Here is a 27,639-nt window from a genome sequence, read left to right on the forward strand (position 1 = left end):
GGTTGAAAAGGCAGAATATTATATTTCCTTGGATAAGAAATGGAGAAACATGTTTTTAGGCAGGAAACAGACTTACTCTTAATAGCCCCCACCTTTGTTAATGGGCCATTTTAAAAAGCCTAGTTCAGTCTATTCTACATAACAAAGATCCCTCCCCTTCAGGTCCAGGGTGATGGGATTAAAGCATGATAGTATTAGCCCTTTACCCAACTCACCACATGGCATTTGGGAACTCAACCAAACTTGGATTCAAAACACAACCTAGAGAGTTGCCCCTGCATGGCCCCATGGGAGTCTGAAAACCCATCAGAATACATTTCTTACACAGGAACAGGAAACAGAGGTGGGGCTGAACAGAGTATAAAAACCCAGCAAGTCCCTTTTCTCTCTCTCTCTCTCTTTCTCTCTTCTTCACCCAACATCTGGAAGCATTGTGATCCCCCTTTTCTGTTCAGGAGCTGAAGCCATGTGATCCTGTCCACCATTAAACCATCTTCCCAAGCAGTCTTCATGTTTCCAGTGTCTTTTCCCCCACTTGCAGCTGAACCCAGAAGGACATTTCTTCCAACAGTCATAAATACAGGTGGGTTTCGGATAGGGCTAAGCCGAGGTCATAAGCAGAGGTTGGCCCGGATAGGGTGAACCAGTAGTGGCAGCGGTGGGAGGCTCCGCCCACCTACCCTCTCTTATTGATCATAGGGATGGTTCACATTCCCTCTCACTCCAAGGTTCAAATCCCTGCTCCCTCATAATGCTTACTTATTGACCTGGTCCCATTATTGTTTATAGCGTTTAGCTAATGGTAGAAAAACTACATTGGACTTTGGAAAAAGAATTAGGTGTTGGGCAATGAATCAAAATAGATACTGGGATTTAATCCTAAGCATTTTTCAAAAACTCATAAATGGGAACTAGGTAATGGCTCCATCTTAAACAAAACTCAGTACTAAAGATCCTTTCCTGTTTTTTCTTAAGCCTCATTGTAAATTTCTTTTTAAAAAGATACACACACACACACACACACACACACATATATATAATTTACATATAAGTATATCAAACAGATTGTGACCGTCCTGGCATTTCATCTGCCATAGAAACCAAAGTGAAAGACAAATAACATATATACTACTTACACAGTGCTAGTCTTATAAGCCAACCTTGTTTTTTGTGCCTTACCAAGTCAACAGAGATGCAAAAGTCGCATGTGAACCCAATCAGGGTTTTCTACCAGCCTATGATAATATGGTTACTGAGCCATAGTCAGGGGGAAACCTCGCACCAACACCAGGAAACAATTGTGAGAAGTGTCGTACTAGATGTCTCAAGAGAAGCAATGGATTATATGTTGTTTTACTTTTGCCCTCCAGTTTGTTTATTTTTCAATTAAAAGCCTTTAAGTACCAAGTTAAATGGTGGCAAATTTTAAAAATTTCTTACCTGATAAGTTATAGTGCTTACCAAGAAGCAAGAATCTGCGCTGCAGTTCATCCGCATCTGTATGAGGAAGAATCTCTACAATGGTTGATGCAAGCAGCTTTGTTTATATTCTGGATGGCATTTAATTTTTATGGAAAATATTAAATTGGGTAGGAGGTCTGAGGCTACAGAAAAGAAAATCAGTAAAATTAAAGCAGAAATTATTAATAAAATGTATCATTGGCATAATAATAACAGTTACTTAATCATTCTGATCCCAAAGAGATTTGTAGAAGTTTGTACATCATTAAAATCAACACTATAGGTTTGTGATACTGTTATTTGCTGCACATGTACAATAAATCTGAATGAGTAATGCTAATGAAATGTGTCTGTATGAAATGGGCTACTATTGGCTATTTGATGCTAAGGGTGTAAGAAGGTTTTGTTTTCTATTTTCTTTTTTTCTGCACTTTTGCCTTTATCCTTTTCTTTATTTCCTTTACTCTGCATTAGTACTTCTGATACTCAGTTGTTTTCTCCAATAGAATAACATGTCCTTTATATACATTAAATATTGATATATTAAATGATGTAAGAAACATTGTCCATCAATACATTATCTCCCTCTTGTTGTCCCCCCACAATTTTCTTTTTCTTATAAAAGAAAGCTTATACGAGAACCATTTCCCTGGTTTATTCATAAATTGGAAATGTCTGTGTTTTGCATATTCAATTTTGTTCCCAGTTCACTTATGGTTAACTCAGAGAACTGTTACTATAAAATCTTAATTTCTTGACAGACTCCCTAGGAAATTCTTTAACTCATATTTGTATTTCATTCAAAATATTATGGGATTCCTCTTGCCTCTTCTGAAATTCAGAATTATAATGTGTCAAGTAACTGGACCTGCCACACTCACAATTGGTTATCATCCCATTGATTGAAACACCTGTCTAATTTCCCCTTGAAATGAATTGCTAAGAATTGAACTAAGGACATGAAAGCCAATGTCATAACATAGAGAAATTGGCATCTAGAAGAGGTAACGGCAAACAGCTTTTTTAAAAAGATGAAATCTGGGAATAGGGGAAGCCGTCTCCACATCCAAAATTACTATTACAGCATTGAAGCGACCTGCTCTCCACAGTCCCATAGACGTTCCTCTCGGACAGGTCGCAGTCGGTGTTAGTGGGGGGGCAGAGATCGTCCCTGAGGCCCCTAACATGTGGAGTACCTCAGGGTTCGGTCCTATCCCCCCTACTATTTAACATATACATGAAACCGCTGGGCGAGATCATTCGGAGGCACGGGATAAAATACCATCAATATGCGGACGATACACAATTGTATCTGTCCGCCCCGTGCCAACTCAATGAAGCGGTGGACGTGATGAACCGGGGTCTGGAGGCCGTTAAGGACTGGATGAGTGCTAACAAACTGGTGCTCAACCCGGATAAGACCGAGTGGCTGTTGTGTTTCCCCCCCAATAATTTGGCTAATATACCAACGCTTAGGCTGGGGGGTCAAATTCTACACCCCTCAGATAGGGTCCGCAACTTAGGAGTCCTCCTGGATCCACAGCTGACTTTTGATCACCAGCTGTCAGCTGTGACCAGGGGGGCATTTGCCCAGGTTCGCCTGGTCCGCCAGTTGCGGCCCTACCTAGATCGGGGGGCCCTCACAACAGTCACTCGAGCCCTTGTGATCTCTAGACTGGAATACTGCAATGGGCTCTACATGGGGTTGCCCCTGAAGTGCATCCGGCGACTACAGCTAGTCCAAAATGCAGCCGCGCGAGTGATAGTGGGCGCACCTCGGTTCGCCCACGTTACACCTGTCCTCCGCGAGCTGCACTGGCTGCCTGTTGGTCTCCGGGTGCGCTTCAGGATACTGATGACCATCTTTAAAGCACTCCATGGTAGTGGATCTGGGTACTTGAGAGACCGCCTTCTGCCGATTACCTCCCTAAATCGACCAATTAGATCTCACAGACTGGGCCTCCTCCGAATTCCATCTGCCAGTCAATACCGACTGGCGACCACGCGGAGGAGAGCCTTTTCTGTTGCTGCTCCGACCCTATGGAACGAGCTCCCCATGGAGATCCGCACCCTCACCACTATCCAGACCTTCCGCGCAGCCCTCAAGATCTGGCTCTCCCAGCAGGCCTGGGGATAGGTTCCTAATTACCCGCCCGAGTGTTTGACTGTTGAATGAAAGTTGGGTTTTTATTACTTTTCTGTTGTTCACATATTGTTTTGTTTTGACCTTGCACCTCCCCTCCCTTGTCGTTGTAAGCCGCCCTGAGTCCCCTCAGGGAAAAGGGCGGCATATAAATCCCAATAAATACCTATAAAAATACCTAAAATACGTTCGCAGAACATTCAGTACAAAAGAGCAATAGGAGGATCAGGACTCTAGAGGGCGCTCCCGTGTAACACACATAGTGAAGGAATCGGAGACTCTCCAAGAGAGCAGAAGTTTATCTCACCAATGAAAACGAATTGTGTTATAAATCATCTTATAAAGATAAATTTATAATTATACTAGGAGGCCTATGAGGTCCTTGAATGTTTTTCTAGGGTTTGTGTCTGTGTCTGTGTGTGAGACAGACGGGGAGGCTGTGATCGCAATGCGCGTCCTTTTGTTTTTATTTCTGGCGACTCCTGCAAAGGTTGTGGAAATCTCCGAGGGGTTGAAAACGAGTCCCACCAAGCGCGGGACTTGGTTACTTTGGGAGAAGGAGAGAAGCGAAAGAGATGAACAAGCAGAAGGTTCCTGGCCCCAAACTGTTATTTGTTGCAAGAGTTAAAGGGGCAAGAAAGATGTTTTTTCTGGAGTCCTCGATCAAGGTGAGCAAACCCCTCCTTTTAGTAGGTGGACGAGCCCCGCCCTCCACTTGTTCCTTTTAAGGTATGTTTCTTTCCCCTGAGGCTTTGGTGTTTCTCGTCTTGAGCGGTGATCGTGAGTATATTCTGATTACTTATTTACAAAATAATATGGAATTACTACGTGGACCATCCGGTGCCTGCCGCTTCTCCCCTGCAGCCATCCACCCGCGGTCTTTTCAGCCACGCAGCCCCCGCAGGTCTCGTAGACGGGAGGATTTCAGGGCAGAATTAGCGGACAGGGAAGAGTTTGCAATCAATCTTCCCCTAATGGAAGTGCCCAATACACTCAAAGGAGCCACGTAAACTTACAAAAATTCAACATTTCATGTTCACAGTTCAAAGAGGAGGGTGGAAGAGTCGATTTTCGCTTAACCTTGACTTCCAATTAATACAGCTCAAGAAGGAAGACGCTTCCTCTTAAAATCTGTATAAATTCATTCATTGGGTCAGAGTTTTAAAAATCCGGAGGAATATTAGATGCCGATGGCAGTTGGGACTTTACTGTATCGCTTCACTTTTTTCTGGGGTTGTCTGGAGTTTTGTTAGGAAACCCAGACTGTGGGTCCAGTTGAGTTCTGATAAGAAACCTCATCTCATCCGTGAAGCAAAGTTGGGTTGGGATACAGATCCCTGCTCTTCTGTCCTTCACAGTAACTTATGTCCAAATTGGTATGACCTTCCTGGAAAATGGCAATCAATATGATCGTCCATGCCTGATGCCTTTAGATCCATCTCCCAGTAACAGGACAGAAGGGCAGGTACAATAAAACCTTGTCCAAATGGAAATGCCATTTAGCTGGGGGATCTGAGGTGATGCTAAGATCAGAAAAAAGATGTTTTGCATAGAAAAACATTACATTCCTCGTGTTCTGATTAACTTTTCCTCAACTGATGTCCATGGAGATTCAAAATCAACCAGGACATGGTTGTCCTAAAGATGCTTTTCAAAAGGAAACTGGAGTTTCTTGGTTTTTTCTTTGAAAACATTTCACTTCTCAAGCAAGAAGCTTCTTTGGTTCTGGCTGAAAGGTAGCAAAAGGAAGGATTTCTATCCCTGAGAAAGTTGAATGTTTTTACTATCCTGCTCCCTGAAGCCTTCTGGAAATCTTCTTCAGTTTTACTGCAGGCAAATATTATCTCTCAAAGTGACATTAAGGAGAAGGGCCAGAATTTGCCTCCTCGATGTTAAGACATTAACTTTTCCTCACTTGTTTGTTTTCAGGTAACTTAGCTGTGGCATCACTTCCAGCAAGAATGGCCAGTGGATCTGCAGTTTTCATCCCCTCTAATGAAGCCAACATAATCCAAACAGCTCCTGGATTGCCCAATGTTGGTCTTCAGGCATCTGGAGCAACTCCATATCCCTATTATGGAGCTCAGCAATTTGGAATTCCCACCAGTTCTCCTCAACAAGTCCCACAAAAGAGTCCTTTGGAGAAATTCCTCAAGGCTGAGCCCAAAGTGCTTGGGGTAGGCATGTGTCGCTATGTCCTGTTTGAATCTATTAAGGTTTTAGAGCTATGTAGAGACCTGAGAGCCCCATCTTGAAGTTCTGGAATTTGACTTGGCTGTTGTCTGGTTCTGGAATATACTCCAGAAACCTCTGTTCTTCCTGTGGTTTCATTTGTCCTTCTGCAAAACATTCTGACTCGGCTATGAATTTCTTTTGCTTTGCTCTTTAACTGAGAAAGTGGAGCTCAGCCATGGTTTCAGACAGATCTCTTTTTCTCCCTTCCCTCTGAGAAGTGCAACTGTTGGGCATTTCTCCAGAAGAAGCTGGTCATGGATTGGCTGCAGCCCAAGTCGGTTGAAGTCACTTTGGGCTTATGACTGTGATCAACTTCCTCCTGCAGAGGAGTCTGTAGTGAGAGGTGCCATTTTTCTCTTGAATATCTATCTTGATATTCGTAGAGACCTTCTTCCTGGCAAAAGCAGTCCCACTGAGGGTCAAACTCAATCATAATCTGGAGTAAATGTCTGGTACATAGTGACAATGGGTCTCAAACTGTCCCTTCTCCCCATTTGGATTTTTCATCATAGGAAACCAGGCCTTGGGTCAACACCTGCACTGGAAGTTGAGAAGCCCCAACATCTTTGAGGGACCTTTCAAAGATGGATATAAACCTTTCCTGGGGTGCTAAAAAATAAGAATGTTTTTCTCAGATTCAGAGAACAAAGTTGTCTTACTTTGTGTGTTTTCCTTCCACAGGCTGTCCAAATATTGATTGGGCTGATCCACATCGGCTTTGGGATTGTCTCCCTTACTTCAATTTATTCTTATTCGTCTTCTTCTCCTTCTCATTATTATTATTATTATTATTATTTGCCCTTGTCTGCAATTGGAGGTTACCCCTTTTGGGGAGGGATATTTGTAAGTATGTGAAAATTTTTGTTGAGTCATGGCCGATGGCAGTAATGGCTAATAGATACTTATAAAAGTCCTGTTTGCTTTTTAAATGGTTTTTTCAATGTTTTCAGTTTTTCAATGACTACAATCATTTGTTTTTCTTTTTCCTTTTCCATAGTTTATTTCTTCTGGATCACTTTGCATATCAGCTGTGAACAGTTCAAATCATGGTTTGGTGAGAAACCTGTGTAGCATTTGAATTTCTTTTTATGTTGTTTCTTTGTAAGCACTCCTGTCTTTTATTTTGTCAATTCTCATCAGATACTGCTTAGTCTTAAATCAACATCTGGGAAAGAAAAACAAACAAACTCAAAAATTCCCCTCCCCATCTTCCTTCTTTGATGAACTTTTGCTTCCAAGCCTTGCTTCCATTGAAAATTCTATGTCAACAGTAGACAATATTCAGCAATCCAAAATTTGAGCCTCCCCTGGTCCCCATTTTGCGATAGGCTTTTTGCCAAGCTCCCTTCCTGATGTGCAACCTGCAACACTCCAGGTCCTGTGAAGAAAATGAGAGAAGCCTGAGAGAGTCAATGATCATAATATGGGTGCTTGTTCTACCAGAGCTTCCTTAGTTGCTACTAGTAATTTTGAGTCGCAATGGCACAGTGGTCAGAATGCAGTACTGCAGGCTACTTCTGCTGACTGTTGACCGCCTGCAATTCAGCAGTTTGAATCTCACCAGGCTCAAGGTTGACTCAGCCTTCCATCCTTCCGAGGTGGGTAAAATGAGGATCCAGATTGTTGGGAGCAATATGCCGACTCTGTAAACTGCTTAGAGAGGGCTGTAAAGCACTGTGAAGGGGTATATAAGTCTAAGTGCTATTACTATTGCGAGTGCTGAGTAGAGGTGTCTTCTTGCATGCTCTAGTGTTGAAGCAAACTGTCATCATCATCATCATTCCTCCTCCTCCTCGTCCTCCTTGACAGGGGGTCCAGTTTTAGAAGTGTTCTTACATGAAAGCAACATTAGGAAGAAGCCCAGCATGTTAGGAGTGAAAGTATGGAACAAGTGTGGGAATCCTCCTGGGAATCAAAGGGAGAGTTGGTGGTGGCCCTCCTGCAAAGGGCTTGCTTTCTCTCCTGCCCCTTGATTTAAAGTGTGTTCATGGCAACACAGAAATGTTTTTGTTTTGCAAAGGAATACAGTGTGGATTCAAGAGAAGAAAAAGAACCACCTTGATAGAAAAATACTACATTCCTGACAGGGGAGAATTAAAAAGAGAGCAATTTTTAAATGTTCACAATCCTCACTATGGGCTCCAAACGATTCTCCATTCTCATCTGCCTAGTAGCCTCTGTGTAATGTTTTATAGTTAAAGGAGCATTTAACATTAACATTTAATGCTTAGAGAATGTCACGTCTTACTATAAATTGTGTGGGATTTCTTTAAGCAAAGTGTTAAGGGGTGAAAAAGTTGTATCATTTTCCTGTCACTGGTAACCACCTGGCCTTCAATGGAGACTGACATCCAGAAAGAGAAAGAAGGAATTTGACAGTGAAAGGTCTTCAAATGAATTGTGGCATTTGCATTCCCACTGTGGGAAAATGTATTGTCGTTGCTTTTTGATTCCTATGATCTTACTGGATACTGTCTGGTTCCATCACTGACTGGCTATGTGTCATTAAGCACCCACATAAATTTTCTTTGTCACTGTTTTCACCATAGTTGGGCTGATTGTTTATATGCTTTGCATTTAATAAGACTCATGCTGACACTGTAATTTCTCTCCTTCTGGTCTATTTCTGTTTCAGGTGAAATCCAGTGTAGGAATGAACATCGTAAGTGCTCTAATGGCATTAAGTGGTATATTTCTGTATATATGCGAGCTGATAATCTTCAGTACTTCTTGGAGCTATATCAATCAATATGCCACTAACCGTTTAGCCGTAAGTTAACCAATCTTGTTTTACATTTTGGCTTTATGTGCAGAATACAGAAGGAGATATGCGGCTGGGATATTCCATTCCCTTTGACTTTTCTTTGAAATTTTTCCTTGAATAGGTCTCAGTCCCAAAGAGATATGTTGTACTTCATATGAAAATTTAAAATATACATATATGTGTTTAATATGGACAAACAACCTTATGATCATGCTTAGGACTTTATAGATTTCTTTTTCTTCTCCAGTTTTTTTCTTTTTGGTGAGGAGGGGATTATTTTTTTAAAAAAAAGTGGTAAACATGGAATGCTTGAGAATTCTATATAGCATAGAATACAGCTGTACATGCTGAAATCTATACCAGATTTTCCTGCCACCTCCATCTCCTTCTTTGCATTTGCCACCCTGTTTTAGAAAACTGGAATTTAGGTAAGTTCTGAAGTGTGGAGAGTTTAGAACCACACCAGTACCTGGGATCAATGGCTTCAATTTTTAGTATTTTGTAAAGTCCTTTGTTTCTTCTAAGAGTTAAATCATAATAGTAACACACCCAGGGCTTTTCTCCTTTCTGGCTAGACAGATGATTGGAAAGAATTTGGATAAAGAAAATAGATCGAGCTGCATCCTTCTTGAGGAGGAGAAACAATATATCTTAGACTGGTTGAATCCAAATTGCATTGCTGTGCTTAACCATACTCTGTTGGTGCCAATTTTACCATGAGCTTTCCTTTACCTTATCCCCAACCCATGAGTTAGTTTTACACCTGATGAGAGTAAGCCATCATTAGCTGTACTTGTATAAAACTAGGCTTTTCCTCTCTTATTCTGATCCCATCCAACAAGAGCCTCAAGGTGTATAAAATCTATTTCCCTTCACCCATTATCTTGGAGAAAAAAGTCAGGTGACCAAGAGTGGATATATTACGGCAGTGGGGAGTCCAGTCACTTTTCCTCTTTGGACTCAGCCAGCCTCTGTTGATAGTTGCCTCTTGAAAAAGCACCTCTGAGAGAACCATGACTTGGATGACTGAGAATCTCTCTAGACCAGTGGTAGTCAACTTGGTCCCTTCTGCCCACTAGTGGGCGTTCCAGCTTTCATGGTGGGCGGTAGTGGGTTGCTGTAACTCTGCTTTATAAATTTTATAAAGTAAAGTTACTTCCCTACTTTATAAATCACCATTACTGTGGAACTGGTGGGCAGTTAGAAAATTTTACTACTAACAGAGACACAAAAGTGGGCGGTAGGTATAAAAAGGTTGACTATCCCTGCCCTAGACACTCATCTCCATTACTTCTCTCTAGGCAGCAGGAAAACAGACCCTCTAAATTTCCTATTGGGAAGTGGAGGGCAAGCAAATTGCAGAGCAGATACCCCATTTCTGTTGTATCCTGAGTGAGGGATGTTTTCCTTATTGGCTGATGACATGCTGAAAATGGATGGCAGCAAAGTCAGAGGAGGAAACCAGTCTGTAACAGGTGGGATTTTTAGAAGCCAGGCAATCGCATTCAGGAGTAAATCAGAACAGGTGCAACAATGGGCAGGAAGGGGTCTGGCAATAGGGACAAGGTATTTGATGCCTTTATTATTTATGGTGTTGACTCAAGGATAAATTACGCACATTGGTTTGTTAGCTTCAGGAGGTACCACACATTGAAACAGGGCTCTTCCAAAGCAACAGGTGCAGATCAGAATCTGTCTGAATGATTGTAAGTGGTTCTGGGGGAGAGGAATGGAGATGGCATATTTTCCAAATAAGGAAAATGGGCAGGTTGCAGAATGAATTAGTTTGCTTTCACTGCTTTGGATTCAGGAGAACATCCAAAATATTCTACTCTATTTGTGTCATCATAGCCTGATTAAGAATAAGAATGATAAAGCAATGTACTATGGCCTTCACTACCGGCTACTGTGCAATGATTTAGCTTTTATGTGTTGATCTGAAATAAGGCTGGTCCCCATTTGATTCTCAGTGGTATCTGGAATTTCCCTTCAGAATGCTACAGAACATAAGAGATGCTAATAATATTCCCTCATGCAGTTTTCTCATATCACACAGGCTGTACAGGCAGTCTTTAATTGAATGAACAACTATTCATTTAGCGACCATTCAAAGTTTCAGTTACACTCAAAGCTATGACCACTCCTTGCATTTATGACTGCTGCAGCGTCCCCACAGTCACCTGATAAAAATTTGGGGGCTTGGATAGTAGCAATTTATTTAGGAGAGTTCCAGCATCCCCTTTGCGACTTTCCCAGCCAGCTTCTGATCAACAAAGGCAGCGGGGTGGGGGGAGCTGGATTCACTTAACAACCGTATGATTCTCTTAACTGCAGCAATTTGCTTATCAACAGTGGCAGAACCTAACAACCTCCACGTTTAATAATGGAAATTTGGATCCCAGTTGTGGTTGTAAGTCGAAGGTTACCTGTACAGTGTCTCTGTTTTTCCCAATGCAATTGTTCCTCCCAATACATACCATTACATTAATTTCCCATCAGATTACAACTATCTTTCCACTTCTCTTCCTACTCTACAGAGTGCCAATTTTGGCATCTCCTGTATGCTGTTCTTGTTCAGCGTGCTGGAATTTTGCATCGCTGTTTCCATGGCTCACTTTGGGTGCCAGGCAGCTTGCTGTATTGCCCAGGTTGCCCAGGTAACTATTTGATACTCTGATAATAGCTTTAGCTGTTCTCATTGTTAAAGAATGTAAAGACAATTGTCCATTTTTCTTCTTTATATTTACACTCCCCCTAACCTCACCTTTTATTTGTTTCTTTGCTATTACCCTGAAATATAAGTGAGATTGGTTACTCAGGTTACCCAGTAATATTTATAAACTAGGAGAGGCTTGAATTTTGATCCAGCATCCTGTAGTTTATTTGCTTCTGCATATGAATAATTAGATGATGCAATTTCCCCCCCAGCTTCTGTTTTGCTGTAGAGTGATTGTCATGAATACAACACAGTTTCTGTTGTCCCTTTATAATTCCATGATGCAGAAATTCATGTCCTCATTTAAGAGGGCTCAATTCTAAACGTATATATTTACTTTAGTAGTGTGACTATATTAATTTAAAGGTTCTGTCATTTGATCCCATTTTTCCAGAATGCTTCCATTTTTTGAAGAAAAAAATAGGTCTTTTTCATTTTTTTTAAAAAATGGTGCTTTCTAGTTTGGTTGCTTTCTTGCAGAAATTGCATTATTCAAATTGGGTAACATCATCAGTGCAGTGCATATGGATATTCTCAGTCATCCAGGTCATGGATGTCCCAAAGGAGCTGAAGGAGCTTCTTGGAAGAGAAGTGAAAAGTCTTCAAAGAAAAGCCAGAAAGTGCAGTTGCCTCTTGAAAAAAACACCTTTGGATCATCAGTACTGATTTATTATTTGGATTATAAAATATCTGCAAAGAAACAAGCAAGTTCAGAGACCCTCATTTAAACTCTGAGCTACAAATATTCTCCTTTATCGGTTCTCACCGCTGTCATTTGAAGCCAATTGAGAAATCAAAAAATGACCTCCATTTTCCCTTGGAGGGAAATGGATCTTCTTCGAGCCTTTAAATTGTTAAAATAAATTAATAATTGGCAGCTTTTGTGAAAAAAATCATTAGAATATTATTTATTTATTTGCTCCTCAATTAAGCTGGAGCCTTGGAGATTTACAACAATACAGTTGTATACAAATTCAGAACATAAAATATAAGCAATATATAACTGGAACCAAAAGTAACACACAAAATAAAATCAGTCTCTGAAGGTCCTCAGGAGAAGCCAGTTCACTTCTCTTATCACTTACTAGAGGACCATCCTAGTTGGTACCACCTTTTAAGTCACCTACTCCATACAGAGGACACTCATTGGGTTGTTGAGGGACTTCCTGTCATACCTCTTGGTAGATAGGTGGGAGATCCTGAGCAGATACTCTCTGAATATGTGGATAAGGCTGGCAGATTTGATCAGGAAAGGTTACTTAAACATTTGCATGTTAATATATAGTTTTAAAGAATTCTCTCTCAGGACTTTGAGCTATCAAGAATTTCAGCCTGTTAGGACACTGCTAGCATCACAATTAAAAACACACAACTGGAGAATCTATTCCTCCTATCTAGAGTAACAGATGTGTCCCTGAGTACTTATTGTGTTGACTGTTCTTTTCTGTTACAGCCACCCATAGTTTTTGTCCCTTACCAAGTCATCAGAGGTGGAGCAGTTGCAGCTGAACCAAATCCTCCTCTTCCTCATCCTCCACCGACTTACGATAACATGGATACCAAATCTCAGTAAAACAAGAAGGAAGTATGAGAATTGTTGGCAAAAGAGGTTTCAGGAGAAGCAATGCGTTTCATTTTACTTTACTTCTTGGTCCAGCTTGCTTGTTTCCTTTTCAATTACAGCTTTTAAACACCAAATTAAATGGTGGCAAGTTTTAAAAGTTCTTCTATTTTTCTTAATAATTATTTCCTAGAATCAAGAATTTGTGCTACAAATCATCAGCATATTTATGAAAAAGTACTGTACACTCCTTACAATGGATGATGGAGGCTGTTTATTTTGTTTATACTCTAGATGACGTTTGTTTTTTTGTGACAAATATGGAATTAAGTACGAGGTCTGATGCTGCAGAAAAGAAAAACGGCTACCAAATTAAAACACATATTATTTATAAAACACATCATTGACACAATACAGATAGTTCTCGACTTACGACTGCAGTTTGGACCAGAATGTCCATTGCTAAGTGAAGCAGTTTAAGTGAATTGTGCCCGATTTATGACCATTTTTGCCACTGTTGTTAAGTGAATTACTCTGGTTGTTTAGTGACTCACATGGTCCTTAAGTGAATCTGTTTTCCCACATTTGACTTTTTAAAATCCAGCTGGGAAGGTCACAAACAGCAATCCCGGATTCTGGCATGCCAGAACTGTCCTAAGTACAGGCAGGTTGCCAAGCATCTTGAGTTCTGATCACGTGACCATGGGGATGCAGCTACGTGTGAGGACTGGTCATGAGTCACTTTTTTCAGTTCTGTAGTAAATTTGAATGGTCACCAGTTGTAAGTTGAGAACTTCCTGTAGTAGCAGTTGCACAATCTCTGTGATCGCAAAACAGATTAGAAGAAGTTTGTATATAGCTAAAATATTCCATATTGTTTGGGTACTTAAATTGATCAAAACCACATTTTTTTTACTGTGCTCCCATCTCCAATAGGGGAAGTTATAAGTCCATTCATTATCTGCCTCCTGGAAGATTTCTCAAGTGTGCAAACATGCAATATCTAAATCAAAGCCATTCCTATTTTTAGGGAGGGTATACTTGGGTGGGGGGCAATTATGGCCCCTTTATGACCTGTGAACGTCAACTCTCAGAATTCTTGAGCCTTCATGTCTGACTCGGGAACCTAGCGAAGATTCAGATTCATTGCTTCCCTGTCCATAATTACATGGTGAAAAGTTTGACTCCTGCAATGATTTTAGAGGTGTACAAACTGTACATTTGCACAGGCTTTGAGGCTCAAGCTGATAGGCAATATCCTGAATATAATCTAGCTCAGTTAAAATGATGTCACTCTTATTTCTTTTCTTTGATGAGCTGATTCCCTGTTCAAGCAGCAGGAGGCCATGGTGGGCGCTCCACCCCCACACACAACCCATTGAAAAAGAGATAGGGGTTTGGACAGATACCCTGGAGTCTTGGCAATATAAGAGGATAGAGATGGGAGGAATACTTAGACCAGTGTTTTTCAACATTTTTTGTGCAAAGGCACACTTTTTTCATGAAAAAAATCACGAGGCACACCACCATTAGAAAATGTTAAAAAAAATTAACTCTGTGCCTATATTGACTATATATAAAGTGTTTTTCCCACGGCACACCTTACACTATGTCAAGGCACACTAGTGTGCCACGGCACAGTGGTTGAAAAACACTGACTTAGACTAAAGAGTAAAAATGCAGAGGTATATAGAGACAAAGATCCAAGAGAGCAGTATGGGAGGTATGCCAAAACACAAATAAGAATTGAAATATTAAAATGGGCAAGAGATGATGGATAGAAAGGAAATGTTATTTCTTGTGGGGGGGGGGGTTTCCCCTTCATTCTTTTAATATAATGGGGACCTGATTAAAAGAATAGAAGTAGAAATAAAATATACATATTATAAACTAATAAATAGATGGAAGGTTAGAGGTTGAAAGATGGATTTAATATGTATGTTTAAATAATATGGTGATTGTTGTCAAGATGGAATAAGGGAATTAGATTTTAATACAATATGTATACTATACTAGGATTAGTAAGGGTGGCCTGATTAAATACAATAAATTAAAGAATTAAATTGAAAGATTAGATAGTATTATTATACATGCTTAAACAATGTTGTAATTGGCATTAGTATGATACATAGAACTATTGAATAATTAAACAATGAAGGTTTATATCTTAATACAAATAGAAGTATGTGTTTAATTGATATTAGTATTGTTATTTGTATCAAAATGAACGGTAACCAGATGCCTCACCGTTCATGTATTGATATTGATGTATATATAAAAATAAAATAAAAAAACATATTAAAAAATCTAGATGCATATCTCAATTAATTAATAAAAATATATTTTAAAATCTAGATGCATATCTCCATTAATTGGCCATTTTTCTGGTACAATTGATCCCTGGACCCCAACAATGCTGTCAAGGACTGTCCAGAAAGAGGCTATGGGCTGCTCTGGCGGTATGTCCGCCATTAAAATGGCCAATTAATTTATTAAGATCTCTTGATGGGATCCCTAATTGAGGGCAACTGCCACAAAGAACAGGCAAACTTCAATTTAGACCCACCGGGTTTCCCTGAAGCGGGAATTCTCGTCTTTGTCTGTTCTAATTCAGACACTTTCCTTTCCTTTTTGGATCACATTCTCTTCAGCTGATCAAGAGACATGCTGGGAATCAAACCCAGTTCGAGGTTGAGGAAAAAAGCGCTGGTCATCCTCGCCAATCCCTCGTGGCTGCTGATCTCAGAATCACCAGATCAAAGCACTGCGTCCACAGCCTTGGGATCCTCCGTTTCAAGATCTCCCTTGCAAGCTTCAGCAGCCCTGATGACAACTCGGCACACTTCTTCTTCTCTGCATGCCCCCCCCTCCCCTCCATTCTTTTCCTGAGTTCCCATGCCTGGGTGGGTCCGCACAAGTTCCTCACCTAGTTAAGCGTGCCTTGGATCCCAGCCCCAGGGCACCATTCTGTGGTTGGCCAAGCTCCTGCTCTCCCAGCAAAAGGCAGCCTTGCCGCCGTTTCTCTCTATTCCCTTTGCCTGCTGTCGGTTAAGAACAAAGCCCATGGTGGGGAAGCTGCTTTTTTTCTGTCTGGGATTCTTTGGTGTGTGTGTGTGTGTGTGTTTGTGTGTATGGCGGACATACCGCTGGAGCGGCCAAAAGCCTCTTTCTTGACAGCGCTGTCTTCAATTTTTCTAATAATAAAATTTCCTCACCAATTTGACACGCTTTCTCTTTCCCCTTTCTTTCCATTCCGGAGCTGTTCCAACTTCAGCAGCTTCAAAGGTTGTTTTTCTGTCATCGGAAATAAGAACTTCTCCTGGATCAATCAGGGACTTTACAGTGTCCCTGAGATCAGCAGGACATACTCTTCACTATCACCATCTCTGCGGGATGGTTTAGATCCAAATGGACCATCCAGTGGCAGAAATATTGATTGCGATCTTGGAGCTCCAAGATCGCACATCATGTTGTCGCGACGTCAGATCCTCCTCTCCTAATTCTCTTTTTTGTATATGTGCTTGGTGTCTTGACTCTTAGTGACTTACTAGATAAGTCCCTATTCTTTTCTTGGCAAGATCTTCCTTCCTTCCTTCCTTCCTTCCTTCCTTCCTTCCTTCCTTCCTTCCTTCCTTCCTTTCCTGCCTTTGCCTTTGCCTTTGCCTTTGCCTTTGCCTTTGCCTTTGCCTCACTTTGCTTCGCCTCGCTTCGCTTCGCCATTGCTTGCTTCCTAGGGCTGAGAGAGCTCCCACAGTATGCTTCCTTTTCTTGGAATATAGCAAGGGCCATTCCAGGGAATGTATCAGCGTGGCTATGGGCGTGGCATGGCTTGGTGGCCATGGCTTGGTGGCCATGGCAGGGGAAGGATACTGTAAAATCCCTATTCTCTCCCCACTCCAGGGGAAGGTTACTGCAGAATCCCCATTTCCTCCCGATCAGCTGGGACTCAGGAGGCAGAGAATAGATGGGGGTAGGGCCAGTCAGAGATGGTATTTACTGGTTCTCCGTACTACTCAAAATTTCCGCTACCGGTTCTCCAGAACTGTCAGAACCTGCTGAATACCACCTCTGATTTTGACCCTGCAGTTACCATGATGAATGAACATCATCAGAACTATGTCCAGGACTGTATCAGTGTAGAGGGCAGAACCACGATAGGAAAGCTTGATTCAAGTATTGATTCTTCAACAGTACAAAAGTAGCAATGCAAAATAGCTTAGCTGATGTATGAAGAATATCAAGTCACGGTTGACTAATGACTCTAATCCTAAAGTTCCCAAAGCAGATTAAGGAGAGGAGCCAAAAAATAAGGCTGAGAATGGGGCTAGAAGCATCTTTACATACTAATTCAATATAACTTACTACAGATAGTCCTAGACTTATGATCACAATTGAGCCCAAAATTTCTGCTGCTAAGTGAGACATTTGTTAAGTGAATTTTGCCCCATTTTACGACCTTTTTTGCCACTGTTGTTAAGTGAACCACTACAGTTGTTAAGTTAGTAACACGGTCATTAACCGGAGGCTTTTCTTCAGGGTTAATGGACAGAAAGCTAGGAAAAACGGAGGAAGGAAAAGGAGGAAAGAAGCATCAAACCCCAAGGAGGTTTTACTCTTCTTTCGCTGCATTTAAAGGGTCAGCCGGGCCACCTGCAGCTCCCTGAGAATGAAAAGCGAGTGGAGGGAAGCAGCTGCATGGAAACTCTGCCTCTGACCTACCTGTACCGATGGGCTAATCTTTGGGAAGCGAGTTAGACACTTCTGAACTTGAGGATACTTTTAGAAGTTCCTTCACACATTCTGCTCAACATGAGGAGAGGCAAAATCTTCTAATTGTTAGGAGGTCTTGATAAAGAGCTGGGCGGGGAGGAGAGGATGGGACAGAAGGGGATGGACAGATGGGGAGGCTGTCATCATAATGGTTAGACAATGGATGAAAAGAAAGTGACATTTAAAAATACAAATGTATGTATGTATGTACATGATGAACCCGTGAAATTACCTCATTGCGCAATGTGACAGGGTGACACACTTTGGGGGAAGGGGGAAATAGGGTCAGAGGAAAGGTGTGAAGGACGTGAAGTCAGAGTTGGCTTCACCTAGGTCAGTGATGGCTAACCTTTTCGTCACCATGTGCTGACCTGCGTGCCGGAAATGGCACATCCCATGAGGAATGTGCAGCCTTTGTGCGCGCAGGAGGAGCACTGTTCCATCAACCAAACTTCTGGTTTCCAGGGCATCCATCCAACAAATAGCTGGCCATTGCACATGCGTGCAATGGAAACCCGGAGGTTTGAGTGCCAGCGTGAGACAGAAAGCTGCTCTCCAGGTTTTGGCGCTCCCGCACATGCAAAAGTCAACTGGCCGGTGCACGTGTGTACCCAGGAATGTGGATGAAATGCAAGCGAGGCCGCATGTCCCATGCTGGATGACTCTGCATAGCATTTCCGGCATGCGTGCCATAGGTTCACCACCACAATCATAGGTAATGCCGGCATGGTGCTACTAATAAAAGCCTGGAGTTTTACTGCTGGATGGCTTGAGACCCTTAATTGCATTGGGCACTGCTCGGAACCCTGACATTCTGCATCTGTAGAGCTAACAGTTTAGAATTACTGTTGGATTGTTATTCTCTACTTTATCCTATGGAAACAGATGAAATGAAGGAGGAGGAGGAGGAGGAGGAGGAGGAGGAGGAGGAGGAGGAGGAGGCAGAATTATTATTGTTGTTGTTATTATTATTATTTTTATTCATTAAACATGAAATTCAGTCAACTGAACATTCAAAAATGCATCACAAATACTAATGACTGATGCTAATGGTTGATACGGGTTGCTGTCAGCATCCTAGGTATCAACAAAGTACCTTCTTAAAATATAAGATGTTCCGAGTAGCGCAGCTTTTTGCAGTTATTACAGGAAGCTGCAATTTGTTGATGTATTTTGTAAAATTCTTGGACATGGTACCAAGTGCCCTGATGACAATGGGTATCACTGTTACATGCTTTATCCATAGCCGTGTAGTTTTGATGGCCAGGTCGCGATTTTTTCAGTTCTTTTTCTTCGACTCTGGCATCTCTTGGTACAGTGATATCAATAAACTGTACGCTTCAGCCCTCTACAACCGTGATATCTGGCCTGTTATGTTTCAAATGATGATCGGTCTGTATTCAAAAGTCCCACAAGATCTTTACCTTCTCATTTTCAGTAACTTTTTCCACTTTGTGCTCCTATGACTTTTTGGAGACAGGTAAGTCATATTTTTTACATAATGGCCAGTGGATTAATTTAGCAACTCGGTCGTGTCTAGCTTTGTAAAAAGTTTGTGCAATTTTACTACATTCACATATTAAATGTGAGATGGTTTCGACTTCGTTGTTTCAAAGTTGGCAGTTTGGATTGTCAGTGGATTTTTGTATATTCACTTTCATGGCATTAATTTGTAGTGCTTGTTCTTCAGCAGAGTATATTAAACCTGCCGTTTCTTTCTTGATGGTTCCCATCTTAAGCCATGTCCACGTCAAGTTGTCATCACATTTTTCTTCAATGTTTTTCAAGTGCTGTCCATGCAAAGCTTTGATTTTCCATTTATTTAATCTGTCATCCAGCTGTTTTTCCTTATATTCTGCCTTTGTTTCTCTTGTTTTTATACTGTTCTCCATTTTCACAGCTTGCAGCAATTTTTCTGTACTTTGGTTCACATAATTATTCAAACTTCATTTTTCTTCTTCTACAGTTCGATGGATTTGAAATAGCCCCAACACCTATTTTTCTTGGCAGGTACAACCTGTCGATGTCACTTTGTGTATGTAAAGCGTGGTACATATTCAAAAGTTTGTGCATTTTCTGGTCCAGGTTTTCCAGTTCAGCCAAAGTCCAGTTGATGATTCCAGCTGAGGTAGCGTATCACTGGAACTGCACATGTATCAAATGACTTTAATTATGCTTCCAGCATTCAGCTTTGATTTTAATATTTTGCGGACTCTTTGGATTCCTTTTGTTTTGACTCTTTGACTTTTCCATTCAAGATGTTATCTGTTTTCAATATGCCTAGGTACTTGTAACAATCATCTTTTGCTAATGCTTTCACTATATTTCCATTGCCCAGTTCTATTCCTTCTGTTTTTTCAATTTTTCTTTTCCACATGGATAATATAGCACATTTTTTGTTCATTTTGATGTCACTGCTGAACAGCTGAACTATGTTGAGTATTGATTTAAGTTCAGTGGAGCTTTTTGCATACATTTTAAAGTCCATGTATAGTAGATGGTTTATCTTGCAATGTTAGCTTGAAATTTGGGATCCCAATTTTGTCTTTCATAGGATTATTGTTGGTGGAATTAATGCAATGTTGAACAGTAGTGGTGAAAGTGAGTCCCTTTGGAAGATTCCTCATCTGATGTTGACTTCACCAATGTTCTCCCCATTTGCTGTTAGAACTGAATTGCGCCGCAATTTATAATCAGTCTGTGCAATTTTTTTACAGCAGCTGAGTATGTGATCAACAGTTTCATTAGCTTCTTTGCAAAGTCTGCATTTGGCGGCGCAATTCAGTAGCACAAATGATCCATTGGAATTTGTGCAAAAATTATAATATTAAAACTGCAACAAACTGGTGGGAACATCAGCCTGAAAAAGTCACTGAAAATCAGATGGTCAAGATCTTGTGGGATTTCCGTATACAAACCAACAAAATACTGGCGCATAATACACCAGACATCACACTGGTTGAGAAAAATAAGGTCACAATCATAGACATCGCAATACCAGGTGATAGCAGGGTCGCCGAGAAGGAACATGAAAAAATCGCAAGATACCAGGACTTAAAAATCGAAATTCAACGACTATGGCACAAACCAGCAGTGATAATTCCAGTGGTAATTGGCACACTGGGTGCTATTCCAAAAGCACTGGAATTACATTTAAAACAGTTAAAAATTGACAAAATCACCATCAGTCAAATGCAAAAAGCCGCACTGCTTGGATCTGCACGCATATTACGAAAATACGTTACAACGTCCTAGGCCCCTGGGTGGGGCCCGACTAGTAACCAATGCCAAATCCGGCGAAACAACTGGCCGCTGTGATACAATTGTATAATAATAATAATAATAATAATAATAATAATAATAATAATAATAATAATAATACCGACAAAATAATAATAATAATAATAATAATAATAATAATAATAATAATAATAATAATAATAATAATAATAATAATAATAATAATTGGACCAAAAAACCAGGAAACTAATGACAATGCACTACAGTTTACATCCACGTGGTGATACTGATAGACGATATCTGCCCCGAAAATCAGGTGGCAGAGGATTATTACAAGTGAAGCAAACAGTTGAAGAAGAAAAACATGGACTGGCTGATTATTTAAAAGAAAATCAAGAACATCTATTAATCGAAGTAAAGAACAAAAATCTACTGAAGGCCCAACAGACGAAACAAGAATACAGAAAAGATGTGATAAAATCAAGAATGGAGAGTTGGCAGAACAAAGCACTGCATGGCCAATTTCTGGAAAAAATAAAAGATAAAGTGGACAGTGAACAAACTTGGTTATGGTTAACAACAGGTACATTAAAGAAAGAAACAGAGTCACTAATCCTGGCTGCGCAAGAACAAGCTATCCGCACAAATGCCATTAAGGCCAAAATCGAAAAATCCTCTGATGATGCCAAATGCAGACTTTGCAAAGAAGCTGATGAAACTGTTGATCACATACTCAGCTGCTGTAAAAAAATCGCGCAGACTGATTATAAATTGCGCCACAATTCAGTAGCACAAATGATCCATTGGAATTTGTGCAAAAATTATAATATCAAAACAGCAAAAAACTGGTGGGAACATCAGCCTGAAAAAGTCACCGAAAATCAGATGGTCAAGATCTTGTGGGATTTTCGCATACAAACCGACAAAATACTGGCGCATAATACACCAGACATCACACTGGTTGAGAAAAATAAGGTCACAATCATAGACATCGCAATACCAGGTGATAGCAGGGTCGCCGAGAAGGAAGATGAAAAAATCGCGAAATACCAGGATTTAAAAATCGAAATTCAACGACTATGGCACAAACCAGCAGTGGTAATTCCAGTGGTAATTGGCACACTGGGTGCTATTCCAAAAGCACTGGAATTACATTTAAAACAGTTAAAAATTGACAAAATCACCATCAGTCAAATGCAAAAAGCCGCACTGCTTGGATCTGCACGCATATTACGAAAACACGTAAATTTCGATTTTTAAGTCCTGGTATCTTGCGATTTTTTCATGTTCCTTCTCGGCGACCCTGCTATCACCTGGTATTGCGATGTCTATGATTGTGACCTTATTTTTCTCAACCAGTGTGATGTCTGGTGTATTATGCGCCAGTACTTTGTCGGTTTGTATACGGAAATCCCACAAGATCTTGACCATCTGATTTTCGGTGACTTTTTCAGGCTGATGTTCCCACCAGTTTGTTGCTGTATTATTATTATTATTATTATTATTATTATTATTATTATTATTATTATTATTATTATTATTATTATTATTATTATTATACAATTGTATCACAGCGGCCAGTTGTTTCGCCGGATTTGGCATTGGTTACTAGTCGGGCCCCACCCAGGGGCCTAGGATGTCGTAACGTATTTTCGTAATATGCGTGCAGATCCAAGCAGTGCGGCTTTTTGCATTTGACTGATGGTGATTTTGTCAATTTTTAACTGTTTTAAATGTAATTCCAGTGTTTTTGGAATAGCACCCAGTGTGCCAATTACCACTGGAATTACCGCTGCTGGTTTGTGCCATAGTCGTTGAATTTCGATTTTTAACTCCTGGTATCTTGCGATTTTTTCATGTTCCTTCTCGGCGACCCTGCTATCACCTGGTATTGCGATGTCTATGATTGTAACCTTATTTTTCTCAACCAGTGTGATGTCTGGTGTATTATGTGCCAGTATTTTGTCGGTTTGTATACGGAAATCCCACAAGATCTTGACCATCTGATTTTCGGTGACTTTTTCAGGCTGATGTTCCCACCAGTTTTTTGCTGTTTTGATATTATAATTTTTGCACAAATTCCAATGGATCATTTGTGCTACTGAATTGTGCCGCAATTTATAATCAGTCTGCGCGATTTTTTTACAGCAGCTGAGTATGTGATCAACAGTTTCATCAGCTTCTTTGCAAAGTCTGCATTTGGCATCATCAGAGGATTTTTCGATTTTGGCCTTAATGGCATTTGTGCGGATAGCTTGTTCTTGCGCAGCCAGGATTAGTGACTCTGTTTCTTTCTTTAATGTACCTGTTGTTAACCATAACCAAGTTTGTTCACTGTCCACTTTATCTTTTATTTTTTCCAGAAATTGGCCATGCAGTGGTTTGTTCTGCCAACTCTCCATTCTTGATTTTATCACATCTTTTCTGTATTCTTGTTTCGTCTGTTGGGCCTTCAGTAGATTTTTGTTCTTTACTTCGATTAATAGATGTTCTTGATTTTCTTTTAAATAATCAGCCAGTCCATGTTTTTCTTCTTCAACTGTTTGCTTCACTTGTAATAATCCTCTGCCACCTGATTTTCGGGGCAGATATAGACTGGACTGATTGGAAACCCCTTAGAGACTTTTTCATGAAAGAGAAAAATGTATTTGTAACTAGACTTTTTGATGATTAGAAAAAAATAATAATAGAAAAATGACCATTTTTGTAATCACAGATAATTTTGGAATTATATTAGTATTTGATGCTAAGAACGTAGGAAGCTTTTGTTTTCTATTTTAGTCTTTTTTCTGCCTTTATCTTTTTCTTTGTTACCTTTACTCTGCATTAGTACTTTTGATACTCAGTTGTTTTCTCCAATAGAATAACGTCCTTTATATGCATTAAATATTGATATATTAAATAATGTAAGCCACATTGTCCATCAATACATTATCTCCCTCGTTTCCCCCCTCCAATCTTTCTTTTCTCATAAAAGAAAGCTTATAAGAGAACCATTTTCCTGGTTTATTCATAAATTGAAAATGTCTGGGTTTTGAATAATTCAATTTCATTCCCAGTTCACTTATGGCTAACATGGAGAACTATTAATATAAATCTTAATTTCTTGATAGATTTATATTCCCTAGTGAATTCTTTAACTCATATTTGCATTTCATTCAAAACATTTTGGGTTTCCTTTTGCCTTTTCTTAAATTCAGAATTATAATGTGTCAGGTAACTGGACCTGCCACACTCATCCTATCCTATCATCCTATTAATTGAAACACCTGTCTAATTTCCCCTTGAAATGAATTGAACTAAGGGCATGAAAAGCGAATGTCGTAATATAGGGGAATTATCTTGGCATGTAGAAGAATTCTAGAAGAGATAATGGAAGCTGCTTTTTTAAAAGATGAAATCTGGGAATAGTTTAGCTCATCTGGAGGGGGAGGGAGGCAGAAGCCGACTCCCCTTCCAAAACACTATTATCATAGCATTGAAGCGACCTGCTCTCCACAGCCCCATAGACGTTCGTAGAACAGCCAATACAAAAGAGCAATAGGAGGATCAGGACTCCAGAGGGCTCTCTCGTGTAACATACATAGTGAAGGAATCGGAGACTCCCTAGCAGAGCAGTTTATCTCACCAATGAAGACGAATTCTGTTATAAATGATCTTATAAAGAGAAATTTCTCTCTATACTAGGGAGGAGTCAACCAAAGAGCAAATGTTCAGTACAGAATAAGTGCACAAGGAAACGCAATAGATTAATCCAATATAACTTTGCGAATGCACGGAGAGAAATTCTTTAGCATCTGCTTCTTGGCAAAGGGATCTGGTCCAGATCTTTCAGCGGCCCTTAAGGTATTCCAAGGAGAGTCTGGCCAGGAGCTCAATCGGAGGCTGGGATCGATCCCCACCGGCCTCCCCTTCACGCCGTTGTGGGGGGGAGGCTGTGATCGCAATGCGCTTCCCTTGTTTTTCTTTCTCGCGATTCCGAGGGGTTGAAAACGGGTCGCTTCAAGCGCGGGACTTGGTTACTTTGGGAGAAAGAGAGAAGCGGGAGAGATGGGGCGTGCATAAGCTCACCATTGTGCCAACCGTCCCTGTCCTACTGTCCCATTTATTTGTACTCTTTATGTGTTTAAGGCTTATTTATATCCATTTATTTGTGCCATTTTTCATGTGTTTTCATACTTATTTCCTTGTACTTTGTGATAAATAAATAAATGAGTGAATAAACAAACAAACATATAAATAAATACATGTCGAGGGGTGGGTTTGATTTCAGTGATTCCTTTTAGCCTGGGAATGACCGGACTTTATAATCTTGGTGAGTTTTTCTCTCATCTCTGAACACGCAGAAGGTTCCTGCCCGAAACTTTTATTTGTTGCAACAGTTAAAGGGGCAAGAAATACGTCTTCGATTAAGATGAGTAAATCCCCCCTTTTAGTAGGTGAACGAGCCCCGCCCTCCACTTGTTCCTGTTATGTTACTTTCGTTTCCCCTGAGTCTTCGGAGTTTCTCGTCTTGAGCGGTCGCCGTGAGAATATTCTGATTACTTGTTTACAAAATAGCATGGAATTAATATGTGGACCCTCCCGTGCCTGCCGCTTCTCCCCCGCAGCCATCCACCCGCGGTCTTCTCAGCCACGCAGCCCCCGCAGGTCTTATAGACAGGAGGATTTCAGGGCAGAATTAGCGGACAGGGAAGAGTTTGCAAAGGCGCCATATAAATGTACAGAGATTCAATATTTGAAGTTCATCCTTCAAAGAGGAGGGTGGATGGGTTGGTTTTTGCTTTACGTTGACTTCCAATTAATGCAGCTCAAGAAGGAAGAAGCTTCCTCTTAAGGCCTGTACAAATCCTAACTAGTGGGATTAATTCTGACCCTTTGATCAGAGTTTTCAAAACCTGGAGTGTTAACTAGATGTAGGACTTTACTGAATCGCAGGTACAATAAAATCTTGTCCAAATGGAAATGTCATTTAGCTGGGGGATCTGAGGTGGTGCTAAGATCAGAAAAAGACGTTTTGCATTGAAAAACGTTATGTTCTGATTAACTTTTCCTCAACTGATGTCCATGGAGATTCAAAATCAACCAGGACATGGTTGTCCCAAAAATGCTTTTCAAAAGGCAACTGGACTTTCTTGTTTTTTCCCTAAAAACTTCTCAAGCAAGAAACCTATTTGGTTCTGGCAGAAAGATGGAGAAAGGACAGGTTTCTATCCCTGAGAAAGTTGTATATTTTTTTTACTATCCTGCTCCCTGAAGCCTTCTGGAAATCTTCTTCAGTTTTACTGCAGGCAAATATTATTTCATAAAGCGACATTAAGGAGAAGGACCAGAATTTGCCTCCTTGATGTTAAGACATTAACTTTTCTTAACTTGTTTGTTTTCAGGTATCTTAGCTGTGGCATCACTTCCAGCAAGAATGGCCACTGGAACCGCAGTTCTCATCACCTCTAATGGAGCAAACATAATCCAAACGGCTCCTGGATTGTCCAGTGTTGCTCTTCAGACATCTGGAGCAACTCCATATCCCCATTATGGAGCTCAGCAAATTCCCACCAATGCTCCTCAACAAGTCCCACAAAATGGTCCTTTGGAAACATTCCTCAAGGCTGAGCCCAAAGTGTTTGGGGTAGGCATGAATTGCTATGTCTCTGTTTGAATCCTTTAAGGTTTTAGAGCTATGTAGAGATCTGAGAGCCCCATGTTGATGTTCTGGAACTTGGCTTGGCTGTTGTCTGGTTCTGGAATATACTCCAGAAACCTCTGTTCTTCCTGGCGGTTTCATTTGTGTTTCTGCAAAACGTTCTGACTCTGATATGAATTTCTTTTGCTTTGCTCTTTAACTGAGAAAGTGGAGCTCAGCCAAGGTTTCAGCCAGATCTCTTTTTCTCCCTTTCCTCTGAGAAGTGCAACTGTTGGGCATTTCTCCAGAAGAAACTGGTCATGGGTTGTCTGCAGCCCAAGTCGGTTGCTGTCACTTTAGGCTTATGACCGTGATCAACATCCTCCTGCAGAAGAGTCTGTAGTGACAGGTGTCATTTTTCTTTTGAATATCTATCTTGATATTTGTAGAGACCTTCTTTCTGGCAAAAGCAGTCCCACTGAGGGTCAAACAAATCATAATCTGGAGTAAATGTCTGGTACATAGTGACAATGGGTCTCAAACTGTCCCTTCTCCCCATTTGGATTTTTCACCATAGGAAACCAGGCCTTGGGTCAACACCTGCACTGGCAGCTTAGAAGCCCCAACACCTTTGAAGGACCTTTCAAAGATGGATATAAAGTGATGCCTTTCCTGGAGTGCTAACAAATAAGAATGTTTTTTTCTCAGATTCAGCGAACAAAGTTGTCTTACTGTTTGTTTTCCTTCTGCAGGCTGTCCAAATATTGATTGGGCTGATCCACATCCTCTATGGGGCTGTCTCGCTTCTTTCAATTTCTTCTCCTGACTCCCACCGCAGCTTGTGTACAGTTGGAGGTTACCCCTTTTGGGGAGGGATATTTGTAAGTATGTACACATTTTTGTTGAGTCATGCTCCATGGCAGTAATGGCTAAGGGTTACCTATAAAAGTCCTGTTTGCATTGGAGCCTATCTGGCTTTTCATGGGTGCCAGATTTTTCTGACAATTTCCCCCTTTTATCTGCAGTGGACTCCAATCATTTGTTCTTCTTTTTCCTTTTCCATAGTTTATTTCTTCTGGATCACTTTGTGTATCAGCTGCGAACAGTCCAAATCATGTTTTGGTAA

At 40.6% G+C, this 27,639-nt stretch overlaps 2 protein-coding genes across 4 annotated transcripts in view; both read left to right on the forward strand.

Annotated features, from left to right (window-relative positions):
* Positions 1-3,825: 3,825 nt before the first annotated feature.
* On the forward strand, positions 3,826-13,043 carry LOC106542855 (membrane-spanning 4-domains subfamily A member 15-like). 3 transcript variants are annotated; one of them, XM_087714690.1, is made up of 7 exons: positions 3,826-4,272; positions 5,534-5,781; positions 6,521-6,682; positions 6,837-6,893; positions 8,475-8,609; positions 11,141-11,260; positions 11,800-12,213. In XM_087714690.1, exons 2-7 carry the CDS (start codon positions 5,566-5,568, stop codon positions 11,983-11,985), a joined length of 876 nt encoding a protein of 291 aa, XP_087570816.1. In that variant the 5' UTR covers positions 3,826-4,272; positions 5,534-5,565; the 3' UTR covers positions 11,986-12,213. The 3 variants fall into 3 exon arrangements, with proteins under 3 accessions (XP_087570816.1, XP_087570802.1, XP_087570809.1); XM_087714676.1 differs by lacking the exon at positions 3,826-4,272 and adding an exon at positions 4,366-4,384; XM_087714683.1 differs by lacking the exons at positions 3,826-4,272; positions 11,800-12,213 and adding exons at positions 4,369-4,384; positions 12,773-13,043.
* Positions 13,044-25,680: 12,637 nt separating this feature from the next.
* LOC148049496 (membrane-spanning 4-domains subfamily A member 12-like) overlaps positions 25,681-27,639 on the forward strand; it is a 7,253-nt gene continuing 5,294 nt past the window's right edge. Inside the window, exons 1-3 of the mRNA XM_087714765.1 lie at positions 25,681-26,519; positions 27,266-27,394; positions 27,579-27,635. Coding sequence (XP_087570891.1) covers positions 26,310-26,519; positions 27,266-27,394; positions 27,579-27,635 — 396 coding nt within the window. The 5' untranslated portion in view covers positions 25,681-26,309. The remainder of the gene's footprint in view (positions 26,520-27,265; positions 27,395-27,578; positions 27,636-27,639) is intronic.

Source organism: Thamnophis sirtalis, unplaced genomic scaffold, assembly GCF_051295495.1.
Source record: "Thamnophis sirtalis isolate CommonGarterSnake01/CBP01778 unplaced genomic scaffold, rThaSir2_p1.2 scaffold_1, whole genome shotgun sequence".
NCBI classification, from domain to species: Eukaryota; Metazoa; Chordata; class Lepidosauria; order Squamata; family Natricidae; genus Thamnophis; species Thamnophis sirtalis.

Excerpts from the sequence above, each read along its gene's own strand:
- LOC106542855 (XM_087714690.1), top strand. The coding sequence starts at position 5,566 with ATGGCCAGTGGATCTGCAGTTTTCATCCCCTCTAATGAAGCCAACATA. Across the intron at positions 5,782-6,520 it reads CTGAGCCCAAAGTGCTTGGG|GCTGTCCAAATATTGATTGG; the intron begins GTAGGCATGTGT and ends TTCCTTCCACAG. Across the intron at positions 8,610-11,140 it reads ATGCCACTAACCGTTTAGCC|AGTGCCAATTTTGGCATCTC; the intron begins GTAAGTTAACCA and ends CCTACTCTACAG.